The 20553-nt window shown below is 48.5% G+C and overlaps 7 protein-coding genes across 7 annotated transcripts; 3 read left to right on the top strand and 4 right to left on the bottom strand.

Moving 5' to 3' along the window:
* Positions 1-306: 306 nt before the first annotated feature.
* Positions 307-2054, bottom strand: N7503_008036 (High-affinity glucose transporter; the record flags this gene model as incomplete). The annotated part of the gene is made up of 5 exons (XM_057067583.1): positions 307-672; positions 727-1017; positions 1073-1862; positions 1916-1967; positions 2030-2054. The coding sequence occupies 5 exons, from the start codon at positions 2052-2054 to the stop codon at positions 307-309; spliced, it is 1524 nt and encodes a 507-aa protein (XP_056918438.1).
* A 1404-nt stretch (positions 2055-3458) lies between these two features.
* N7503_008035 (DUF3716 domain-containing protein) lies at positions 3459-4238 on the bottom strand (the record flags this gene model as incomplete). The annotated part of the gene is made up of 1 exon (XM_057067582.1): positions 3459-4238. The coding sequence occupies one exon, from the start codon at positions 4236-4238 to the stop codon at positions 3459-3461; it is 780 nt and encodes a 259-aa protein (XP_056918437.1).
* A 1449-nt stretch (positions 4239-5687) lies between these two features.
* Positions 5688-6662, top strand: N7503_008034 (uncharacterized protein; the record flags this gene model as incomplete). Its single annotated transcript, XM_057067581.1, has 3 exons — positions 5688-5932; positions 5989-6190; positions 6249-6662. The coding sequence occupies 3 exons, from the start codon at positions 5688-5690 to the stop codon at positions 6660-6662; spliced, it is 861 nt and encodes a 286-aa protein (XP_056918436.1).
* A 1216-nt stretch (positions 6663-7878) lies between these two features.
* On the bottom strand, positions 7879-10078 carry N7503_008033 (uncharacterized protein; the record flags this gene model as incomplete). Its single annotated transcript, XM_057067580.1, has 3 exons — positions 7879-8559; positions 8618-9658; positions 9713-10078. 3 exons carry the CDS (start codon positions 10076-10078, stop codon positions 7879-7881), a joined length of 2088 nt encoding a protein of 695 aa, XP_056918435.1.
* An 889-nt stretch (positions 10079-10967) lies between these two features.
* Positions 10968-12530, bottom strand: N7503_008032 (Major facilitator superfamily domain general substrate transporter; the record flags this gene model as incomplete). The annotated part of the gene is made up of 5 exons (XM_057067579.1): positions 10968-11312; positions 11374-11730; positions 11783-12184; positions 12237-12251; positions 12309-12530. 5 exons carry the CDS (start codon positions 12528-12530, stop codon positions 10968-10970), a joined length of 1341 nt encoding a protein of 446 aa, XP_056918434.1.
* A 2129-nt stretch (positions 12531-14659) lies between these two features.
* Positions 14660-16801, top strand: N7503_008031 (threonine/serine exporter family protein; the record flags this gene model as incomplete). Its single annotated transcript, XM_057067578.1, has 1 exon — positions 14660-16801. One exon carries the CDS (start codon positions 14660-14662, stop codon positions 16799-16801), a length of 2142 nt encoding a protein of 713 aa, XP_056918433.1.
* Positions 16802-18622: 1821 nt separating this feature from the next.
* N7503_008030 (fungal specific transcription factor domain-containing protein) lies at positions 18623-20439 on the top strand (the record flags this gene model as incomplete). The annotated part of the gene is made up of 3 exons (XM_057067577.1): positions 18623-19217; positions 19275-19407; positions 19461-20439. The coding sequence occupies 3 exons, from the start codon at positions 18623-18625 to the stop codon at positions 20437-20439; spliced, it is 1707 nt and encodes a 568-aa protein (XP_056918432.1).
* Positions 20440-20553: the final 114 nt, after the last annotated feature.

Below are 20553 nucleotides of genomic sequence, written 5' to 3'. Positions count from 1 at the left end.
TGCTACCGTACACTGTTTATTTGTTTATTGAGCCTTAATGTCCATACATACATTAATTGTTCATATTTTCTCTTCTCTAAGGTACCTTCATCGGTAGTTTAGTAGTTTCGGCTTACTTGATAGAGATCACATCACAATTTATCGACGGGTTACGAACTTTGACCAGAAGACATTGAACTGAGGCCAACAGGCCAATCTAGATAGTGGACCACGTAACACATGAAATCAAAATTGAAATCAAAATAGTTTCTGTATTCATATACGCATCTAAATCCCCACTCAACTCCTCAAATACCAAGATATAATCTAAACAACTTCCTTATGATCAACATCCTCCTTGACCCCATCAACCTTTCTTCCAATCTCCTCATCAAATCTATTGGAAATGACGTTCGTCCGCCACGGTTTAACATCCGCATCAAACACCATATCGATTTCCTCAAGAGTCCGTCCCGCAGTCTCAGGGTAGAGGAAGAAGACATGGAATGTCATGACGAAACAGAAAACAGCGAAGATAATATATGTCCGCCATTGGATGTTGTGGAAGGCTGGCGAGACAAAGTAGGCGAGGGCGAAGTTGAAAATCCAGTTTCCTGATGCCGAGAGGCCGACTCCCTTTGCGCGGTATTTGAGGGGGAACACTTCGGATGCGTAGATCCAAGCTGCGGGTGCCTATAGATTTCATCGTATTAGTTTTGTTTGAAACACGAATTGAGCTTGACGTACCCAGGTGAAGCCGTAGACGGCTGTGAAGATATATGAGAACGCGATCACGGCTTTGCCGGCATCTCCCTTGATTTCCCATGTCAAGTTGGCGTTGCCGTTGACGCTGGACACGGCGTGTCCCTTTGTGGCCATAACGGAGGCGATGATGATGTGGATTGCCATGGCGCTCACTGACCCTACTAGTAGTAGTTGCCTTCGTCCGATGCGGTCGATGACAGGGAGCATGACACCCGTGGTGAAGACGAAAATGACATATTGAATGACGGCCGAGTAGAGCGAAGAGTTACCAGTCTAGTTGAGGTAGGTTAGTATTTGCCTTCATGTGTTCGGTTGGCCTTGAACTCACCATTCCAGCCATTTCAAAGATGTAGACAACATAGTACATCGCCACGTTACCACCGAGCAACTGCTGCCAAACTTGCACACTCACACCGCATAGAGTCCGCTTCCAGATCTTCGGTCCAAACAACGCAAGGAAAGAAACATCCTTCGCTTGGTGCGCTATCCGAGCAGCTTCCTGCACTTCCTCAAATTCGAGCTGTACAGCAGGATCGGTCCGGTCACCGTTGCCATGCAACAAAGCCAAGGTATCCAACGTCTCCTCCCAGCGCTCCTTGCCAGCCAGCCAACGCGGCGACTCAGGGAAAAATAGCAGCGCAATAAAGAGCACAAGACCCGGGACGGCCTGAATACCCCAGCAAATACGGAACGCGGATGGTCCCTCAACACCAACCGCACACCCGTAAGCAATGAGATACATGATTAACATGCCCCACTCGATAGACCATTGCTGCACACCGACAATCCGACCTCTGATTCTTGCAGGTGCAAGCTCAGACATGTAAACCGGTGTTTGAGAAGATGTAATACCAACAGCAAGACCACTGACTACACGTCCAGCGACCAGGTGCGTAACATTTTGTGCACTGCATTGCACCATTGCACCGACGATCCAGATCCAAGATGCGACCATTAGAGAGCGGCGTCGACCGAGGTAATCACATAGCCAGCCTGCTAGTATAGAGCCGGCAAATGAGCCGGCGGACATGGAGGCTGTTATTCCACCTTGGAGGTTTGAGTCGGGGTATCCGAAGTATTCTTTGTAGGCATCTACACCTATCCAGGCGCTCATGGAGCTGTGACTTATCAGCTTTTTTTGTGCTTTTGGTTCTGGTTGCGAGAGACCTACCTGACATCGAAGCCGAAAAGACCTCCACCGAGGGTGCCGAATGCGGCGAGCACTAGTTTGATTTATTGGCATCAGCTGGAATTTCGAATGGCCCACGAAGCGGCCTCAACTTACCGTATATATTAGAAACACGATACATATTGATGACCCGCTATGTATGAAAATCAAGTCAAGAACATGAGTGAAATTCCAGCTTTATACCTTTCACGGGTCCAGGGTCCATGCGCCATTCTCGGGTGGCTCTCGGGGTGGCTTCAGACCCGGCGCTACTCACAAAACCGCCGTAGCGTAATGGTACCACTGTGTTGAACGGGGACATTCTTAATACGGGAGTGATCATCCGGGGTTAATGTGGAGGTGGATCCCGGGGAGAGGAGAGTCGGGGAAGGGCGCTGCGTCATTGGGTGGGGAAATAGTGGTGCGAGCCAGTCGGGATATTTTGTGTGAGAGGGGGTTCGGGTCGGCTGCTGGGTTTTTAACCGATTCTTGTTGCTTTTAACCGGGGTTTTAGCCAGGCCTTGTTTTGATGATCCTGGGCCCTTGGGGCGTAGTCTTTGCACTCGGGTGCTTTATTTCTTGCATTCACTGGGGTTTTGGGTGGTTACGTAGGATTGAAGGTGGTCGGCACGGTTCCAGGATCGGCATGCCGACGTCATGATACCGAGCAGACGAGCTATTTTGCTGAATAAGTCTACTCAAAGCTAATGGATATGTCGGTTACTTGTCACAAAATATGGGGAATCGTTGAATTGGTCTGGAATCGAATTGTGATACTAAACTCGGTTCCTGGGATCCTTGGATCCAAAGCTGATGAGCTCGGGTAAAACAATTTTACCAAGACATTTCTCTGAATTGTATTTTGATTGATTCTAGTTCTAAGACAGACTTGGAAGCATTTCTTGTAAAATGCTCGGGCTGCCCGGTGGTCGTAGTAGTTTTTCCGCATTTCGGGCCGCATTCCCTCCCGATGGCGTGGCGCCACTGAAGGAAATGGCGCACCTGGCTTGATGCCGAGATCTCCGACTGGTCAATGAACGCGTCATGTAATCCCAGTGATTATGTGAAAGACGACAGTACTTGAAGGAACTGCAACATCCTGATTGAAAGCAATAATAAAATTACACTGGTCCTCGGTTAATTTGACGGGCTGCACCGCCGGGCTATTACTAGTTCGGTTGACCCCTCCTTTGGCAAACTTGGTTTGGTATCCATTTAGTCCAACTACCATGGCTTTGGACTCGGGCCTTGGAGGTGGGAAACATAAACATATAGAGATTGATCCTACTGATCGGCCTATCGAGACGGGCTTGAGTAATCCAAATCAACTTTTGCAATGTTAACGTGCATTTCGGATAAAGATAGAGTTGTATCTCCTATTCCATGCTCCGTACATAGACTCGGCAAAGCTCGAATATGGTCCATCGAATAGCGATGTGTTAAAATCCCCGAAGTGAGACTTCATCTGTTGAACAAAATCCTGCTCGGAACGCAATGACTTGTGACGCGAAGGTGAACAGTGGCCATACACTAAAATCCCGTATCATTATCTAGACCAGGACTTGAGAAGAAGCGCCATACGATCCAGCAGACAAAGATCTCTGGTCATAATTTTCTCGAAATCTGTCATGATCTGATCGATCAATGCCCGCTGCGCTCGCACAAATTCATTACGCAAGAATATGTTGTATTCGTCGGTAAGATGCACCCCCTGCTGGACTGAGAGAGTATCGCAATTTTGAGAGTCCATTTCGGCAAACTTCGCGGACGCGAGTCGCGCTTCTCGTATGATCAGTTGGAGTTGTTTCATCTTTCCTTTCAGGACTGTTCGCTCCTGAGAGATGCCTTTGAGCTCCTGGCGAATGTTGTCATGGTTCTCTTCCCGCATCTTTTCAAGATCTGCCCTTGGCGTGGTTGAGGAATCTGGCTGACAGCAGCGAACGGAACGAGGGGCGGACGCATCATAGAACGAACAATCCTTCATTTTTTCTTTCCAGTGACAATTGCCACAAGCGGAGGATCCTGGAGCCTTCACGCAGAGAGCGAATGGTCCATCATTTTGCTGGTAATGCGTACACTCGTCTACCTGAACGGTTCTAACCACTTGGATAGTGGCCGCTTCGACATTGGATATCTCCAGACCGATCTCCCGTGAAAGACTTTCACCGGTCCACATGTTTTGACAGCCAGACCGTAGGTTCAGCTCCTGCCTTGGTGACAGGAGGCGCGACGCAAACACAGCATCTGTCTTCGCAAGTCTGCTTCTAACTTGCACCCACCACGGCGTGCTCAGAATGTAGTTTGCCCATGGTCCAGTCTCTCGCATACTAGTCCCAGTTGGTACCGGGGGGATGGGGTGTGAGTTCGCTTGGCGGTTGGCGATTTGAGCGGATACTGGTCTCTCGCTATTGATCTCGTGTCAGTGTTTACGTCTGATAGCGCAGAATTGAGAAGTTGGGGTATGCTACTCAGACATTGAGGAGATCAAAGTGAGTTTTGGGTCCGAAGAGGAAAAAGAGGCCATGCAGATGAGAAGCTGGAAGATGCATGGAGATAGCGTGTATGGGCAAGATGGGTTGAGGGTAGAGAGGGGGAGAGAGTAAGAGCGTTGAATTTGTGAAGATGAAGATGAAGAGGGTCGAGGACGAATTAGATTGTCCAAAGAGACTAATTTGCATTGAGACATTTCACGCTGGTTACATAAGTAACCTCGTTTAGGATTCTGTGCACCCTTCTTTTCTAACTGCAATTCTCTCCATTTTATCGGACAGAACAGACATTTATATGCTCATGCAGACTGGCGAAAACACACGCCACATATTGCAGCAAGGAAGTATGATGCTCGCTGACTTATAGTGAAACAGCACAAGGGCGGTTCAACATAGCCTTACACGGCTCATAGTCTGCATTTGCGCGAAGATATAGGTTTCCAAGGTTGTTTTTCTCTTCAAACCCAGAGTGGTATTCTGTCGTACTCGAAATAAGTCATTGATGCCTTTCCTGTCTGCATGCGATGTGGGTCCTGGCCCCCAACCCTTTCACTGGAACAATCTACTCAAAGAACTGAGGGTACAATCAAATGCTTCAGGCGAAGAGAGGCATTTCCCTTCCCCTACATCTGAAACACTTCTGTCGTGCGATTTCACATATAAAGCTTCCCTTCAGCCAGACGATCTCACAAAAACTCCCTTAATTAGATTTATTGCGGCTGAAGTGTGACCTGCCCCCCACGGGCCAGTATCAGCGGGGCTTTACTCTGCTATTTTTCTCTTCATACTGATTGTATGGAAATGTCTAGGCCTGATTATGCTGGTCTTCGTTACTGCGACTCATCTACCTCATATATCAGTGCCAACATAATGGATCGATATCTTTAATCGCGATGCGGTGAAGTAGGCCAAAGTGGAGCCGCGTGGGGGCCAGCGCATAAATATATATTCTGCCGACCGAGACGTAATTGTTTTGTCAAGCAGAACAGTGATAGGAATGTTATTGAACTTAGAGATAATCTGGTTTGATTTACCATCTACAAATCTGCTATACAAATCTCTCTGGGGTGTTCAGGGAAACTGATATGCGGGCCAAGTCAGGTCTAAGTGGATTAGGTGGAGTCATTGTTTCCCATGCTGGTAAGGAGTTTCAGCGCCAACCATCGAGGGGATCGCTAACACAAAAAGGCTAGGCCATTGGCGCTTAGAAGAGGACCAACCGCCTCCTTCTCCTCACTTCCGGGCGCGTTCATTATTTTCCCCTTCTTCTCTTAAGCCGCGACGAAATGGCCACACAAACATTGGCCTCAACATGGTCTCCAACAAGCTGCCCAGCATCAACTGATCTTTGGGAGATTTACGTCACCACCAGTGCTGTTTTCTTTCTCCTGGGCCCTCTGATGGCAACCTCCGAGTGCGCACCCTCTGGCTATAACCCGACAGTACCATATTATGCCGCATCCTGTCCGACTGGCTATACTTCCGCCTGTGCAAATGGTCTTGACGATGCGACAACCGTCTGCTGCCCAACGTTAGTCCCTACAATTCTATCCTGTACCCTCATAAGACTGACAGATAGGTGACTAGCGCGCGTGCCATGACATGTGCATCCAGTGCAAAGGTATACAGCTCACTCACCCTAAGCTGCGAAGAGAGGTTTTCGAGCTCGTATACTGCAGAGGTCACCACGACCTCGGTTTTTGTCACAACCGGTGAGACGGGGACTGCAACGGTCGTTTTAACACCTGATTTCGATGCGGTCAACGCGTTTGGACTGGAATACGTTCCGGTGAGTGCTCTGATAATCAGGCTACTGTGGAGTCTGATCTGAGATGCATAACCCTTAGGTGACTTCTACGAGCAGTAGCTCATCCACAGCAGAAGCGACCATAACCTCGACAATCACTTCTTCCTCATCTACAGCGACAGCCACCTCTATAACCCCAACTACTGCGGATAAGACTTCTGGCACCAGCCTTTCTACCGGTGCAATCGTCGGCATTGTAGTCGCAGCTGTCGCTTTCGTTGCCATCATCGCTCTGGTTTGGAATCGCTCAAAGATCACTGCATGGATCCACCGTCATACTGCTCCACAGACAGATCAGAAGGAACGAATAATATATTCAAATTCCTTCCAGGAAGGCTCGGGACAGCAATTTACCGCATATCATACAACAAGCATGGTTCGGCCCACAGAGCTAGACTCAGCATGGGGACCATCGGAGCTGTCATCGACGCCACAGATTGTAGAGAAGGGCTGAGCGGCTGAGCGGTGGCCCACCAGGAAATAGTAATATTATCCATCAATCATTCCCATTCCTTGTTGGCAATGGGAACATACATCATCCCCATCGAGTAATTCTCCCGTCGCTTGGGCCAGTAGCCCTTCGTAATTTGATTTCTTCGTGGTGAAAAAGGCACTAAAAACCATGCCTGTCCATGGCCACCGACCCCAGCACCTCTTTTCCCTATATTTGACTATAGGTTCCCGTAGAAGTGGAAGGTAACGCATTGAATTCATCAGCGTGCCCACTTTCTTGATCGCGGCATCAACCTTGTTCCATTTTGGAAACCGAACCAACGCTGTGGTTGGATCCTGAGCGTTGTTGGCCTAAAAGTCAGGAGGCAGATTGGTACCATTAATGGTTGAGGCCGGAGGTTTAAAGTCGGTATTCGTCTCTAGTCTTGCGTTAGCCTCATAGGAATATTTTAAATGTAATATACCTGCCAAAATCACCTAGAGAGTCAGACATTGCGTCCAAATGCTTGTTGGCAAGGCCGAGGGAGAGTCTGTAATCAAATACATCTTCGTTAGCTTGGTCTCATCTAGTTAGGCTAGAGGCTCCTCTTTGAATACTTCTAGGTGAATGGTGGATCTTCTAGGCAGTAGGAGAAACGTATAAGGTTATGATAAGAGAAGAGCAAGGAAGTAGAGAAGGTCATGAGTAATAGGATAATTTAATCTATAGATGGTTCTTGCAAAGAATCAGTATGTCGTGGACCAGACGCGGTGTATCCTCGACTAGGCACGGGATATGCTTGACCGAACGCATCTAGAGCGGGTAGCAGCACTGTCTCCACATATAGATGTCGAGTCTGTGAAGCTGGTCAATTCCAAACAGCGTACAACCCGGTTATGGGCCACCCCGTCAGCCGATATTGAACATGGTTAGACAAATGCAGTCATTTTGTTCACGTTTCCTTCCGTGGCAAATAATAATCGCTCAACTTCATTTTGAGTTACGTATATTCTTGAAATCTCGCCATGTTTTCTCGAAGCATGATTGGCCAAAGGAGGCACAGGAACACGCCCAAGTGCATGAACCCGTCAATTTAGGCCGCGAACAGAAGGGTGGAATGAAATTTGACTGTATCATCAATCGGTTCTATGAGATCTACTTATCTCTAGTCTATCCGAGCCATTAAACAAAACGCAATAGATACTAAAATAGAACATCAGGGAATAGAAATGAAAATTTACAGCTTGCTCTTGGCCGGCTCGTTCTTGAGAACGTTGTTGTTCCACGGGTATGGGTCAAACACCAGGTCGTTGACCGGGTTCTCCTCGCTGGCGCGGCGGAACAGATCTTCATAGACCTTGCCGTCAGAGCGACCGAGACTGCTGTCCAGCTGCCAGTCGGGAATGGCCCAAGCATCAACCAAGCGAATAGCGTGTGGGCGGACCTCGTCTAATAGCTTCATTACAGCTGTTGTGCGGGTCAGAGTGATCTGTCGCACGGTGACAGCGCCCGAAGAGAAGAATTCGGCGGCTTCGCGCTCAAGGGTGTGGAGAGCGAAGAGACGGAAGAGAGAGTGCATCAGAGACTTGGTGTCTTGGTCCAGGGCTGAGGACAGTTCAGGGGAGGTAACAGCATCGTGGAAGTTCTTCACCACAAGGTACTGAGAGTGAGCGGTCGAAAGGCGCCAGAAGTCAACCAACAGGCTGTTCCATGAACGCTTCTCAGCATCACGGTGTTTCAAAGCCTCGAAAGTCAAGTGGGCTGTACGCCAAGCGAAAGCAGCCACGATATCGGCGTCTTCCTCAAGCACATCGAAAGAGGCACCCTTTTCCCGACGGTCAAGGTAGTTGCGCAAAATGCGGGCAGTATCATTATCAGCAGCCTTGCCAGATAGGCCGGCACGGGCAGATTTAAGCAGCTATGTTAATGTTAGTCTGGATGGCCTGTTAAATGTTTGGAGAGAAGAGTATACTTACGTAACGAGCGACCTGTTGGGTCAACATGTAGTTGTCACCCTCCCAGGTGAGAGTGGGAAGGTAGTCAGAGTACCATGGCCCAATACCACTGTAGCTGCTATAGCCGTGACCACCACATGCGCGACGACACACTTCAAGACCTTCACCGGCGGTGGTACTGGCCAAAGCCTTCAGACCGCAAGAAGTGGCGTGCAGATCTGCCAGCAGGTCGGCACCAGCCCGAAGCTCCTCAGGGCCAGCTCCACGAGAATCCTGACCCGGCGAAGCGGCTGCCTTCATGCGCTTTTGGTTCTCCTGGTACAGACGCATCATACCACGACCAGTGAAATGCAGAGCATACATAGATGCCAACAGTGGCAACAGACGGATCTGCACCATCTTGTAGTTGAGGACTTGGTTTTCACCAGCGTGGGGCTCTGCATCACGGTCCTGGAATTGTCTGCGAACAGCGGCGTACCGTGTCGCAATAGTAACACCGCGGGCCAGGACACCACCGGCTTGAAGAACAATGTTGGAGCGAACCCAGGTCAGGGTGCCGTATACCAAACTTGGCACAGCAGGGCGGGCATATTTGTTGGTCTCCTTGTCAATGCTTGAGAAGCGGGCCAGCATGTTGACGTGGGGAACCTTGACGTTGTTGAACAGCAGGAAGCCGTTGTCCATAGTGTTGTAGCCGAACTTGGGACCGATGTCGCCCACGTACACGTTCTCCAGCGGTTGGTGAGTTTTGAGATCACGCACTTGTACCACGAACGGGTGAGGACCGAAGTTCTTTCCGCCAATGAACAGCTGTGCCATCACGACGGCATGGTTGGCGGTGCGGCCCAAGGAGCCAATCCACCACTTGGAGGCAGTCAGGGTTGGGGAGGTGATGGTGAAGGTCTTATCATCGGGGTTCCAGGTGGCGGTGGTCTCAAGACCACGGACGTTAGATCCGTGGCCCAACTCTGTCTGAGCATAGCAACCGATGATCTCGTATTTTTCGGCACGTTCGAGGAAAAGCTTGTGTTGCTCGGGGGTACCTTGTTCGCGGAGGGTCACCTAGACGAGTCGCGAGTTAGCCATATTCTGAGTTTTAGAGGATTCAGAACATACCAGGAACATGGTCGCATGGAGGCCATATGGTGTGGGCTCACCAATGAGATCATTGGCGGTATGAAGCTCCTCCGTGGTCCATTTCTCCTGTTCGGCCAGCTGTTGCAAGCGCTTGGCCTTGGCCAAAGATCGCTGCAGACGCTCCACGCGACCAAGAGAGTGGTTTTGGGATTTGTCAAAGACCTTCTCCGGCTGTACGATAGCCAAGATCTTTTGTGTCCTTTGCAAGGCTTCCTTGGTGTGGAGCAGCTCGGACAGTTTCTCGACGTCGACGTTGGATTGGGCCCGCTCTTCGGCGAGCAGCTCGGAACCCTGCGGGCCCGAAGGCTTCAGAGCCTTGACCCAGTCAGGTGGTGGGGACGGCATAGTGAGGAATATGGGGAGTATTGGAGAAACAGGAGGTGGATAGAACAAAAGAAAAAATCTGGGGGAAGAGGTTATAACTACGGGGCCCCGGGAATTGCGGACTGGAAGAGCGACGCAGGGCCGAGGGACCAGGGTGGCCCAATCCGGTAAGTGCCTCGGCTTAAATTTGACCAATCAGTGGCTTGGCCGAAGATCACCGACCTGCCGACTCTATGTATTCAGTTGGGTCCTGTGAGCTGATTGAACATTTAAATCAAAAGTTACTCATATTTTATAATTGTCCAAATAGTCAATGCCTATTTACTCTCATCGTCGCCCTGTTTAGGTATTTTGTGGGGGAAGCCGAGTGGGTGTCGGCTGGGTCCATCCCGGGGTCAGCTTACGTTGGCGTCACCGAAGTCGGTTGTTAGTGTAGCGGGGACCATCACCCGATCAGTTACGGCTATGGCCGGTGTCGCGCCATGTTTAAGCCCCTCTGGGAGGGACGCCACAACATAAATTTACCTCGGTATATAAGGGCAGAGTAACCGCTGCGGTTACCGCATATATTCTTGCCTTGTCCAATTGGTTTGTCACGTACGTTTCCCACACTTCGTACCAACCGGCTCGGCCCCGGCTAAACACCGCAACCTTGGAATTTGTGAGAAAGAAATCGATATAAACAAGAACATCATGCTAAAATATTCGACTGCGTTGGTCTTATACAACAGAGGAGTATGAAATAAGACAACCATCTGGGCACCTTGGACATGCATACCCCTGTCATCGGGCAAGCGGCTCGCCGATCGGATCAGATAAGAGATCGATCCCGATTTCACATGTTCACATGTCAAATAATCCTTTCCTTGTGAAAAGACACGAGCTTGTCACTTTCTCGACCTCGTGAGAATCATTGTGTGTTTTGTTTCGAAACCCGCGGTAGTCCAAGCCAGGCCAGAAAAATTGCTCCTGACAGAGCGATAATGAACGGCTGGAGGACACTCACGCCCTTGGCCTGGGCCAGTGCGCCCACCGCAAAGGGGAGGATGGCGGCTCCAGATCCTCCAAAGGCCGCTGCAAAACCAATCGAACTGACATGTAAGTGCTGAGGAAGCAGCTTGGTCATCATGATGATAGCACCTGGGAACAGTGGACCGAGAAAGAAGCCCTGCATTGAAACCGCCACAGCTGATGCATAGAATTGAGGCACAAGCCACAGAACTAGGCTGAATGCGATCGAGGAGATAATATAACCCTAAGCTCACGTCAGATATGGTCTAATATATGGATTGGTTCAAAACGAGGTTTAATCTCACCGCGATCGCCAACTTCTCGCCCAGTCTCGGAGTTACAAATCCCAAGACAATCCGACCCACGGTTATTCCCAGCCAAAATCCGGTCGCCGTCATACCACTGGCAAAAGCGCTGCCATGTCGAACACGGATCATAAATGTGACGATCCAGCCACCCAATGCAACTTCGACGCCAACATAGCCGAGCAAGAACAAAGAACATAGCCAAGTGACTCGTGCAGAAGGCTTTCGGAAAAGCGCACTCCTCAAGCCACCCTTATTATCACCAAGTGCATGTCCGTTCGTAGCTCGGAATTCTGCACCGGTAGATTTCCAGAAGCACATTCCGCACGCCACGACTTCGATGACTGCACAACCTACCTGAGGGGAATCAATGCATGAATATTCACAGCCAAAGAGAATTCGAACTTACCATGATGTAATAGAAGTAGAACCATGACAAATGGGCTTCTGTAATCATCGAAGTCGCTGCCAATGGACTTAAAACAGCACCGACGCCATAGATCCCATGAAGGATTCCTAGAAGTTCGTTCGCATTGGCCATATTTCCAATCCATGCATTCCATGCTGCATCTTGAATGCCGTTTCCAAACCCAGCAAATATGAACGAGATAACCAGGACAGGGTACGGCGGATGCACACAGTTAATGATATAAGCCAGGAGGTGACACCCCGGTCCAATGATTGCTGGGCCACGACGACCGAGAGAAGTATGGATGCGCTGGTTGAGAAAAGCAGCAAGTGTATAGCCGACTAGCGGCGACAGGAAAACAAGCGACACTACTGTGTAGCTTAGATTATAATATGTCTCGAGCTGTGGATAATCAGCACGAGTCTGAGCTGCGACCTTGAGGATTTAATCTCACATATGGAATCAATGCCTGGCTTAGTTAGAATGGATTTATCTTTGGCCGTGGATTTCATTTCTTTAAACTTACACCGTACGCAGCATCATTAGCACCCATCACTAGAAAACTCCAAAATGTCGAAAAAGATCGATAAATATTGATCCGTGGAGAGTTCCATTTCTCCAAAGCTGGAAACGCGCCCGGTGGATCATCTGAGGAATCTATTGTAAGCTGCTCGCTCCGTGGCAGCGCCTCGAGGGTAATGTGATCCGCCTCGTTTGTCTGTTCCTGCACTACACATGTTGATGCCATGATGAATATGGTATTTTTCTGACGGCCGCTCAGCGCGAGTTCTCCGATGTCGAGTAACAATCTTGGAAAATTTCGAATATATATGGAGAATCCATACCTGGCCAAGACTGATCCAGATCAAACACGAGGTCATGTCGCCACTTGCATCTCCAGTGCGGAGGTGCTTGGCGTCGGAGGGGTTCCCCGGTCGCGGGTGAATGGGGTCAATGCCCGGCAGAACTTCGGGATGTAACATTCTGTACTCAGCAAAATGTGTGTCCTTTATATTGGTGCGCTATATTTCAAAACAATTAATATATTCCATTGGCAGATGGAAAGTTGAACTTGGAAGGTGATCAGGTCTGGTAGTTCTGGACGACAAACAGTATTAACAAGTCAATATACACTAAGCGCGGGGTTAAGTAAACAAATAGTCTATAACTCTGGAGAATGTTATGTGATCGCGTAAGCAGAAGCACCATCCTCTCTCAGACTGGCTAAACTTCACATACCAAACTCGTTTGACCATCCAGCCATGATTCTCGGCTAAAAGAATCACATACAATGTGATTCTGATATGGTGGATTTGAGAATTTCATTGCAGATTAAGTTCAGCTTCACCGTATTAAGATCTGATCTAACCATCATAGTGGGGAGAGATAGAGAGTGCAAGGTCACCGACCTACGATACAGATGCACCTCGAGAAGTTTTATACTATTTTACTTCTTGACTACGCGATGGACGACGTGATGACTCTATCTTCCGACCGAAGGGCCTCCTACACTTCTCGTTATTTCACCATGAGACAATCAAGACAGAATCTGCTACTATATTGATGATAGTAATACGAGATTATGCAAGAAGATTTGTTGATCATCGATGCGTAGGACTGGAAGATATGACAAGGATGTCAGCGCTTGGCGCTGGTCGAGTGTTAAAGGGAGAGAGAAATGCACACGCTGTAGGACTACCAGTACAAGGAACAACGAACAGACAGAAAGTCCGATGGTGTTATGGTGGTATGGAAAACAAGAGGAAGAAAGCGCTGATTTACATGGACTTTGTGGCACCTTATCTCCAGGTTCTGACAATGGGAATTAGGCTGGGAAAGGAGAAAAGTATAGGGCATTGAGCTTAGCTACAGCGCAATTATGCATAATCGCTGGTAAGATCGTGTAAAATGCTGGTTTTTAGCTACACAGGTCCTGTTGATGTGATCTGCAATCAATCAGGGCTTTAGGGAAACACTGCATCGATTCCTTCAGATCCGTACCCACAATATGGCCCCCAGCTTTACATAGCCAAGACTTTTTAATTGGTCGGCATGATTAAGGTGGGTCACAATCTTCGGATCGAGAACTTGTCTCCCACCAATGTCAGGCCTCGAGGCCGATGGCGATATTGTGGACACAACTCCAGATAGTCAAGGTCTCTGCGGCTTATCCGGAACAAAGCGGTCGGGCTGGGACTGGAAGATTGGTATATTCTGTTGAATTCAATCCCATTTGTATGACGTCAACACTGTAATGAGCTCATTCTAATGCGTGAGCTCCTCAATTCTGGGAAACAAAATGGCGTAAATGAACTGTGACTACACGAATGGGATCAGAAAGGAATGCTTTTGATTAATGACGACTGACAAGTGTTTTGTTAGCTTTCTTGCTAGGAGTTCCCTAGGCCAACCACGGCGATTTGACGTGCGACTGCATTCAAACTTTATTTAGCTACAAGAAGCTTCATTACTTGGTACTGCAAAAATATCGCTTATTTTAATTCTCCCTGCTTACTTGGTCTGAAAACATCTGTGGTCAACATGATCTGGACTCTGACCTTCAATTTGACTGTGGGGATGTGCATCCCTATTTTTCGGTAGTATCACTCAATCCAAATAATCAAGTTTGGCGATCTGCTGCGATCAGTTTCGCAATTTGAAATTTCATTTTTCAAGCCAGCCTCCAGACCAATGTCTCCCACTAGACGTGGGAGCTTGGATAGCCAGAGCTCACGAGTTAGCTACCGGAGCGTCGAAATACCAGACTCCGAGCGTGCCAACAGACATGATGAACAGTCGGATATTGCTTGGCAAGGCAGAAGCCCGCGTGGTACATCGCGATCACGGCTCCCCCGGGTACATTTTGGATCAGAATCAATGAAACCAAACGCCAACACAGATACAGCTCCGCAGGTTGGTCAGTCATCATACGATTATCAATCACCCAATATTCCCGAGCCTCCCTCTACTGGTCATATGCCGTTCAATGATGAGAGTTCGCAGAGTGAAAATACTCTGGGCCAGTGGGAGAAGTCCTCTCCGGAGCCAGAACATACCATCCAGCCGAATCCCTCAGCGCATCACTTGCAGAAGAACAGTGGGCACTCAATATTAAGGAAAATTAGCTGCCTGATTGCCCGCCTGTACAAGCCGTCCCCAGGTTATCATGGCGCATCAAATCAGAGTGAGCCTGAGAGTGAAGATCTCTCTGCTAGTTTACAGGCGCATCAATTGGTTCGGGGATTGGTTTACGATCAATCTGATGAACACCGCACAGCTCGCTCACAGGCAAATGCAATGCCAGAACCTGTGACACAGCGTCGTGAAAGCGAGGGAGGAGTTCTGGCTCAATTGCTCAAACTCTATGGAGGCTTGGATCCACCGACCCGCGATACACGGCCGCACAGCAATGTTTTACCGGCAGTAGGGACACCCAGTACCCCCTTCGGTGGAAGCAGGTCAAGCAGAAAGAAAATGCCAAAATGGTACGAGAAGCCACAGAATATGCCTATGGATATGACGACCAATAGTGCAGGCGCTTCAGGTTGGAACAGCCCCATGGCATCCAGAGAGATGCTCAGTGCTACCCCCAGACGGGCACATAGATTTGGCCGCCATATGCGGTTAGAGGACGAGATTCGCGTGACAATTCATATTGCCGATATCATCTCCCGCCAGAGGTATATTATTCAACTCTGCAAGGCTTTCATGATGTTTGGGGCTCCAATGCATCGGTTAGAAGAGCACATGCAGAAGACTGCGTTTGTTCTCGATGTGGATAGTCAATTTCTCTACGTGCCGGGCTGTATGATCATGTCCTTCGATGATCCAACAACGCGGACGACGGAGGTGAAGTTGGTGCGTGTGGCTCAAGGTATTGATCTCGGACTTCTAGCCGACACCCACGATGTATACAAAAACGTGGTTCACGATGTGATGGGGGTGGAAGAGGCGACTGGCGAGCTTGAAGAGATCATGAATAGGAAATCTCGGTATAACAAATGGATTATCGTGATGGTCTATGGATTAGCTTCCGCAATGGTTGGCCCCTTCGCATTCAACGCCCGTCCCATCGACATGCCGATTATCTTCTTCAACGGCGCCCTCCTTGGCATCCTACAACATGTTCTCTCTCCGCGATCTGTGCTATATTCCAATGTCTTTGAAGTGACCGCTTCTGTTTTGACGTCATTCATCGCAAGAGGTTTAGGAAGTATCGACTGGACCACATCTAGTGGAAACCGCGAGCGTCTGTTCTGCTTTTCTGCTGTTGCCCAATCGTCTATTGCCCTGATTCTCCCGGGATATACTGTGCTCAGCAGTAGCCTGGAGCTCCAATCACATCAGCTTGTGGCTGGATCGATCCGTATGGTATACGCTTTCATATACTCACTTTTCCTTGGCTACGGGATTACCGTCGGCACAACAATTTATGGACTGATCGACCCCAACGCCACGTCTGATTTGACTTGTCCAAGTACTGGAGCATGGGGTAACGAATACGTACAGCGATTTCCGTTCGTGGCGGCATTCGTATTATGTTTGTTGGTAATCAACCAGGGCCGGTGGAAACAAGCACCAGTCATGTTACTCATCGCAGAATCTGGCTATATTGTCACCTATTTTGTGACTCAGCGCATCGGTACCAGCTCCCAAGTCGCCAACACCGTCGGTGCATTCACTATTGGCATGATGGGCAATCTTTATAGCCGCCTATGGCATGGCCATGCAGCAACATCTATATTACCGGGAATTTTCGTTCTAGTGCCGTCGGGCCTGGCGGCATCGGGACCTATCATCAGTGGCATCAAATCTGCTGACGAGACCCGGGATAATGTATCCAGTGCTATAAACCATACTAGCTACACATTTTACTCCGTGGAATCTTCCCAGCTCTACACGGCGGATCTGGGATTTGGAATGGTGGAGGTATCAATTGGCATCACCGTGGGACTGTTCATCGCAGCTCTGTTGACCTATCCGTTTGGGAAGAGACGGAGTGGATTGTTCAGCTTTTAGGTTTCTTGAAATCAGTGTGGTATATCTAGATTTCTTGAAAAACAATTAGAGAGCCCTAATTTCAGTTAAACTGCAGCATATCAGGACTGTATCGTTTGGGAATTTCAGACTGCGTTCGAAAGACATAAAGACCCCTTAATCACCCACCATGACTACAATAATGGTAAAAGTAGGGCAAGCTTTCGGAAATAGCCTAGGTCAAGAGAATTGAGACAAATTGTTTATCAAGCTCACCGTTCGAGCGATCGACAAAGCACTCAACGTGGGTAATTGGTTCGAGGAGGAGACCGAATTGACGGCGAGTGAACACCTAAACCGTGTTTGTCGTGGATGGCGTGGCCAAGGACGAAGTCGAAAAGAACGGGACATGCAGAAGTAATAGCGGCAAGATGAACGCAAACAGGACGCCAAAGATAATTCACTCCTGCGATATCTGACGATGTTGAACTACCCGAGACGCAGATTCCACGAATCAAAAGAGTCGAGGTGATCGCTAGTGTCAGGTGAAATACGGCAAGCAGCGAGCATGCATATGAACACAGGCTATGTGCACTATATTCCTCACGAATATTTGTTGTAATGGACGAGTATCAAGTCAAGTAAGGTTGACGCAACCGTATCTGTCATCGGTCATGTGGCTGCTGTCTTGTAGATAGACCGGGGCTTCTCCCTCTTCTCCTGTTCTTCTCTCCAGCCCCCAACAATACAGCTGATTGTACCTTACATTCAGCGGCATTGATCAACTAATGTTGCCTAGGTCGCTCTTGGCCCCGATTGATGGACAAAAGACCTTTCAGAGGGATCCCACCACGAAAGCGAATGGGAGTCATTGATGTCTAGAATTACAGAATCAGTTTGTTGTTCATATATTGATTCCTGCATTTATCTATACGAAAGTCTTGTCAGTGAATTCAAATTTATACTCGTAGTCAGATAAACATACTGCAAATGATATCTGTTTACCGAATCTAATACATATTCTGGTGCTTCCCATAGCGAGATGATTGATTTGTCGGACCTTAAGGAGGTACTTGAGAAGTCCTTCAATCACAATAAAATACCGAATTATTGTTGGAAAAGTTCTGCCGCAGATCTGGGCGGCGTTCGGTTAGTTCCCGAAAAGCGTGTACGTGGTTCTTCCCCGCGTTTTACACGATCGTTGCCTACAACTTAGCTACCCCACAACCCCAGATCTTAAGATCTTCACAACCTGCAGCAATACTACAATGGAAGGAAAATGTCTGAACGACCCCTCTCCAATCATCCGAGAGCAACGTATGCATGGTATAGGCCCCGTCAAACGAAAGAGAAAGATATCTGAGTCTCTGCAACGGGCATCTGTGGCTTGCGTACCTTGTCAAGAGAAGAAAACAAGGGCAAGGGCATTGAATCGAATCGCATGTAATTGAAATGGCCCGCTGACAGTTGACTTCTAGTGCGATAGGCAATATACCAACCTTCATGACTCCTGCCTCCAATGTCTGCAGGCTGAAAGAACGTGTATTTTCCGCTCCGACGATGGCCGAAAAAGGTATGGGAGAAACAGCACGTCCATAAAGTATTGGAAACGCAGCAAGATAACACTGCCTCCAATGTAGGCAACCGACCAAAGCATATCTGAGTCAATTTCAAAATCGCATCGCCGCACTGGAAGAGCAGCAAAAGAAAGCATGGAGTCAGATGTGGGAGAAAATACAAGACTCTCGTGTCAATTTGGACTACTTCGATCCTGGTCTTATGTACACCAGAGACCCTACCCGCCCAAGTACTGGCTCAGCATTTGGTTCTGAAGCAGGCTCATCACCTTACAACAGAAGCTCGATGATTAGGCTCGTTCTGAATAAGAGATCCATCAGTCGAGATTTTGGATTGGCTCAGAGAAAGCTAGCCCGCGACGCGGCTTACTCACCCGCAGAGACGGAGTCCTCTGTCGACTACGTTGCCTCGGACGAAACAGGACAGTTTCATTATTTTGGATACACCTCTAATCTCCAGGTCGTCGCTCGTTTCCCGCCCCCTCCTTCTCCATGTTCAGAATTGCCCGTTCCTAGAGACAGCAGTCTAGAAACTCTGGCGGACTCGGAGAGCATTAAGTCACAACTCTTAGATTTATATTTTACGTATCAGAACCCCGCAACGCTCATTATTGAGCACGAAACATTCATGAAGCACTACCAACAAGGCCGGAGATCATCTTATTATTCTACATTTCTTCTCAACTGCATTCTTCTCCGAGGTATTCGACTGAGCGATGACCCACGGGTAAAGAGCCTCGATAATATTTATCTACAAAGGGCCAAGGTGGAACTCCTTGGGGAGCTGGAGAACCCAAATATTGCTACTATCCAGGCCTTGTGCCTTTTTGGTCACTACCAGGGGAGCTGGGGGAACGATCGTGCTTGTTGGTTGTATCCAGGTACGGTGTCCACGATCGCCTCAGCAATTTGACCCCCCATTAGCTCACTGCAATTAGGCATCGCTTATCGTCTCCTATTTGATCTGGGGTTGCACCAGGATTGCCAGGATCTCATCCGTGCTGGCTTCCTCACATCCAGCGAAAGAAAGGCTCGCCATGCCACACTTTGGGGTTGTTACGTGTCTGATAAGTATGCCTCTATGACCTCATTCCTTTGAAATATGCAGACTAATAGTTTTGCAGGTTGTATTGTATATACCAAGGCAGGCCGTCTGCTGTAAAACTTCAAGATATCGCGATCCCACGACCGTCTCTAGAGACTGTCGGCCCGCAGTGGGAAACCCTCGACGCTTGGGTCGATCTGGCGAGTGTTTTAGACGAGATAATCACCACATTTAACAAATTTCCCCACAAAAAGGCAGATTCAAACTGGTTAACCGCCACGAGCAACCGTCTCTTTGAATGGTTGGAACATCTCCCAACACACCTACAATGGAATGCACAGGCCATCCCAGGGATATGCGCACTCCATATGCAATTTTTATCCGTGATTATTGTTCTACATCGCCCATTTGCCGTGTACAAACCCAGAGACGACCAGTCGAGGAGTACAGATCATTCTCCATCTACCCTTGCACGTCGGCTGTGTACTGAAAATGCGATCCGCATTTCCAAGCTTCTACTGGCATTCAAGAACAATTACGGGACGAAAAAGATCTTCTCGACCGTATGCCATATGGTGCTTACAGCAGCACTGAGTTTAATTTCGGAGATTTCCACAGAAAAGGGCGATAATAAAAGAGACGAGGAGCGAAAATGGCTGCGGGTCTGTTTTAGCATCCTAGAGGAATTATCTAGCACATTTACAGTTATTGGGCGGAACTTGAAAATTCTGACGGAGATTGTTGAGTCGTGCGGATATGAGGAACTCGCAATCAATCAGGCTAAAGGTGCAGATGGAAAGGAAACCCTACAGGAAAAAGAATTATTTGGGGAGAATGAAATCGCGACAGAATTCCAGACGGATAGTGACATACACAGGGCCAATGACCTCCTTAGCTCTTTTGGGGGGAGCCTTCCATTCAGCCTCGATTTGGCAGATGGAATGATGTATTTGGACCCAGTGCCAGATGGGTTTGCCATGGACTTTTCACCTCCTGTGGGTGTTGGGGGCTATAATGGGATGGATTTATTTGGGTTTCCCAGTGCCGAGAATTTATAATGCACTGCGTGATCAATATGAATGTGGCCCTTCTACCATAGTGAATGGGCGCTGTAGAATGCAACCACCATTTTTTTTAAAAAAAAAGCTAGAGACAGTAGTCAACTGAATTGA

Source organism: Penicillium pulvis (assembly GCF_028828015.1).
Source record: "Penicillium pulvis strain IBT 33274 chromosome Unknown contig_7_segment1_segment0, whole genome shotgun sequence".
In the NCBI taxonomy this organism is placed as follows: domain Eukaryota; kingdom Fungi; phylum Ascomycota; class Eurotiomycetes; order Eurotiales; family Aspergillaceae; genus Penicillium; species Penicillium pulvis.
Note: the sequence above shows the minus strand (reverse complement) of the source record. Positions and strands in the feature narration are given on the sequence as shown.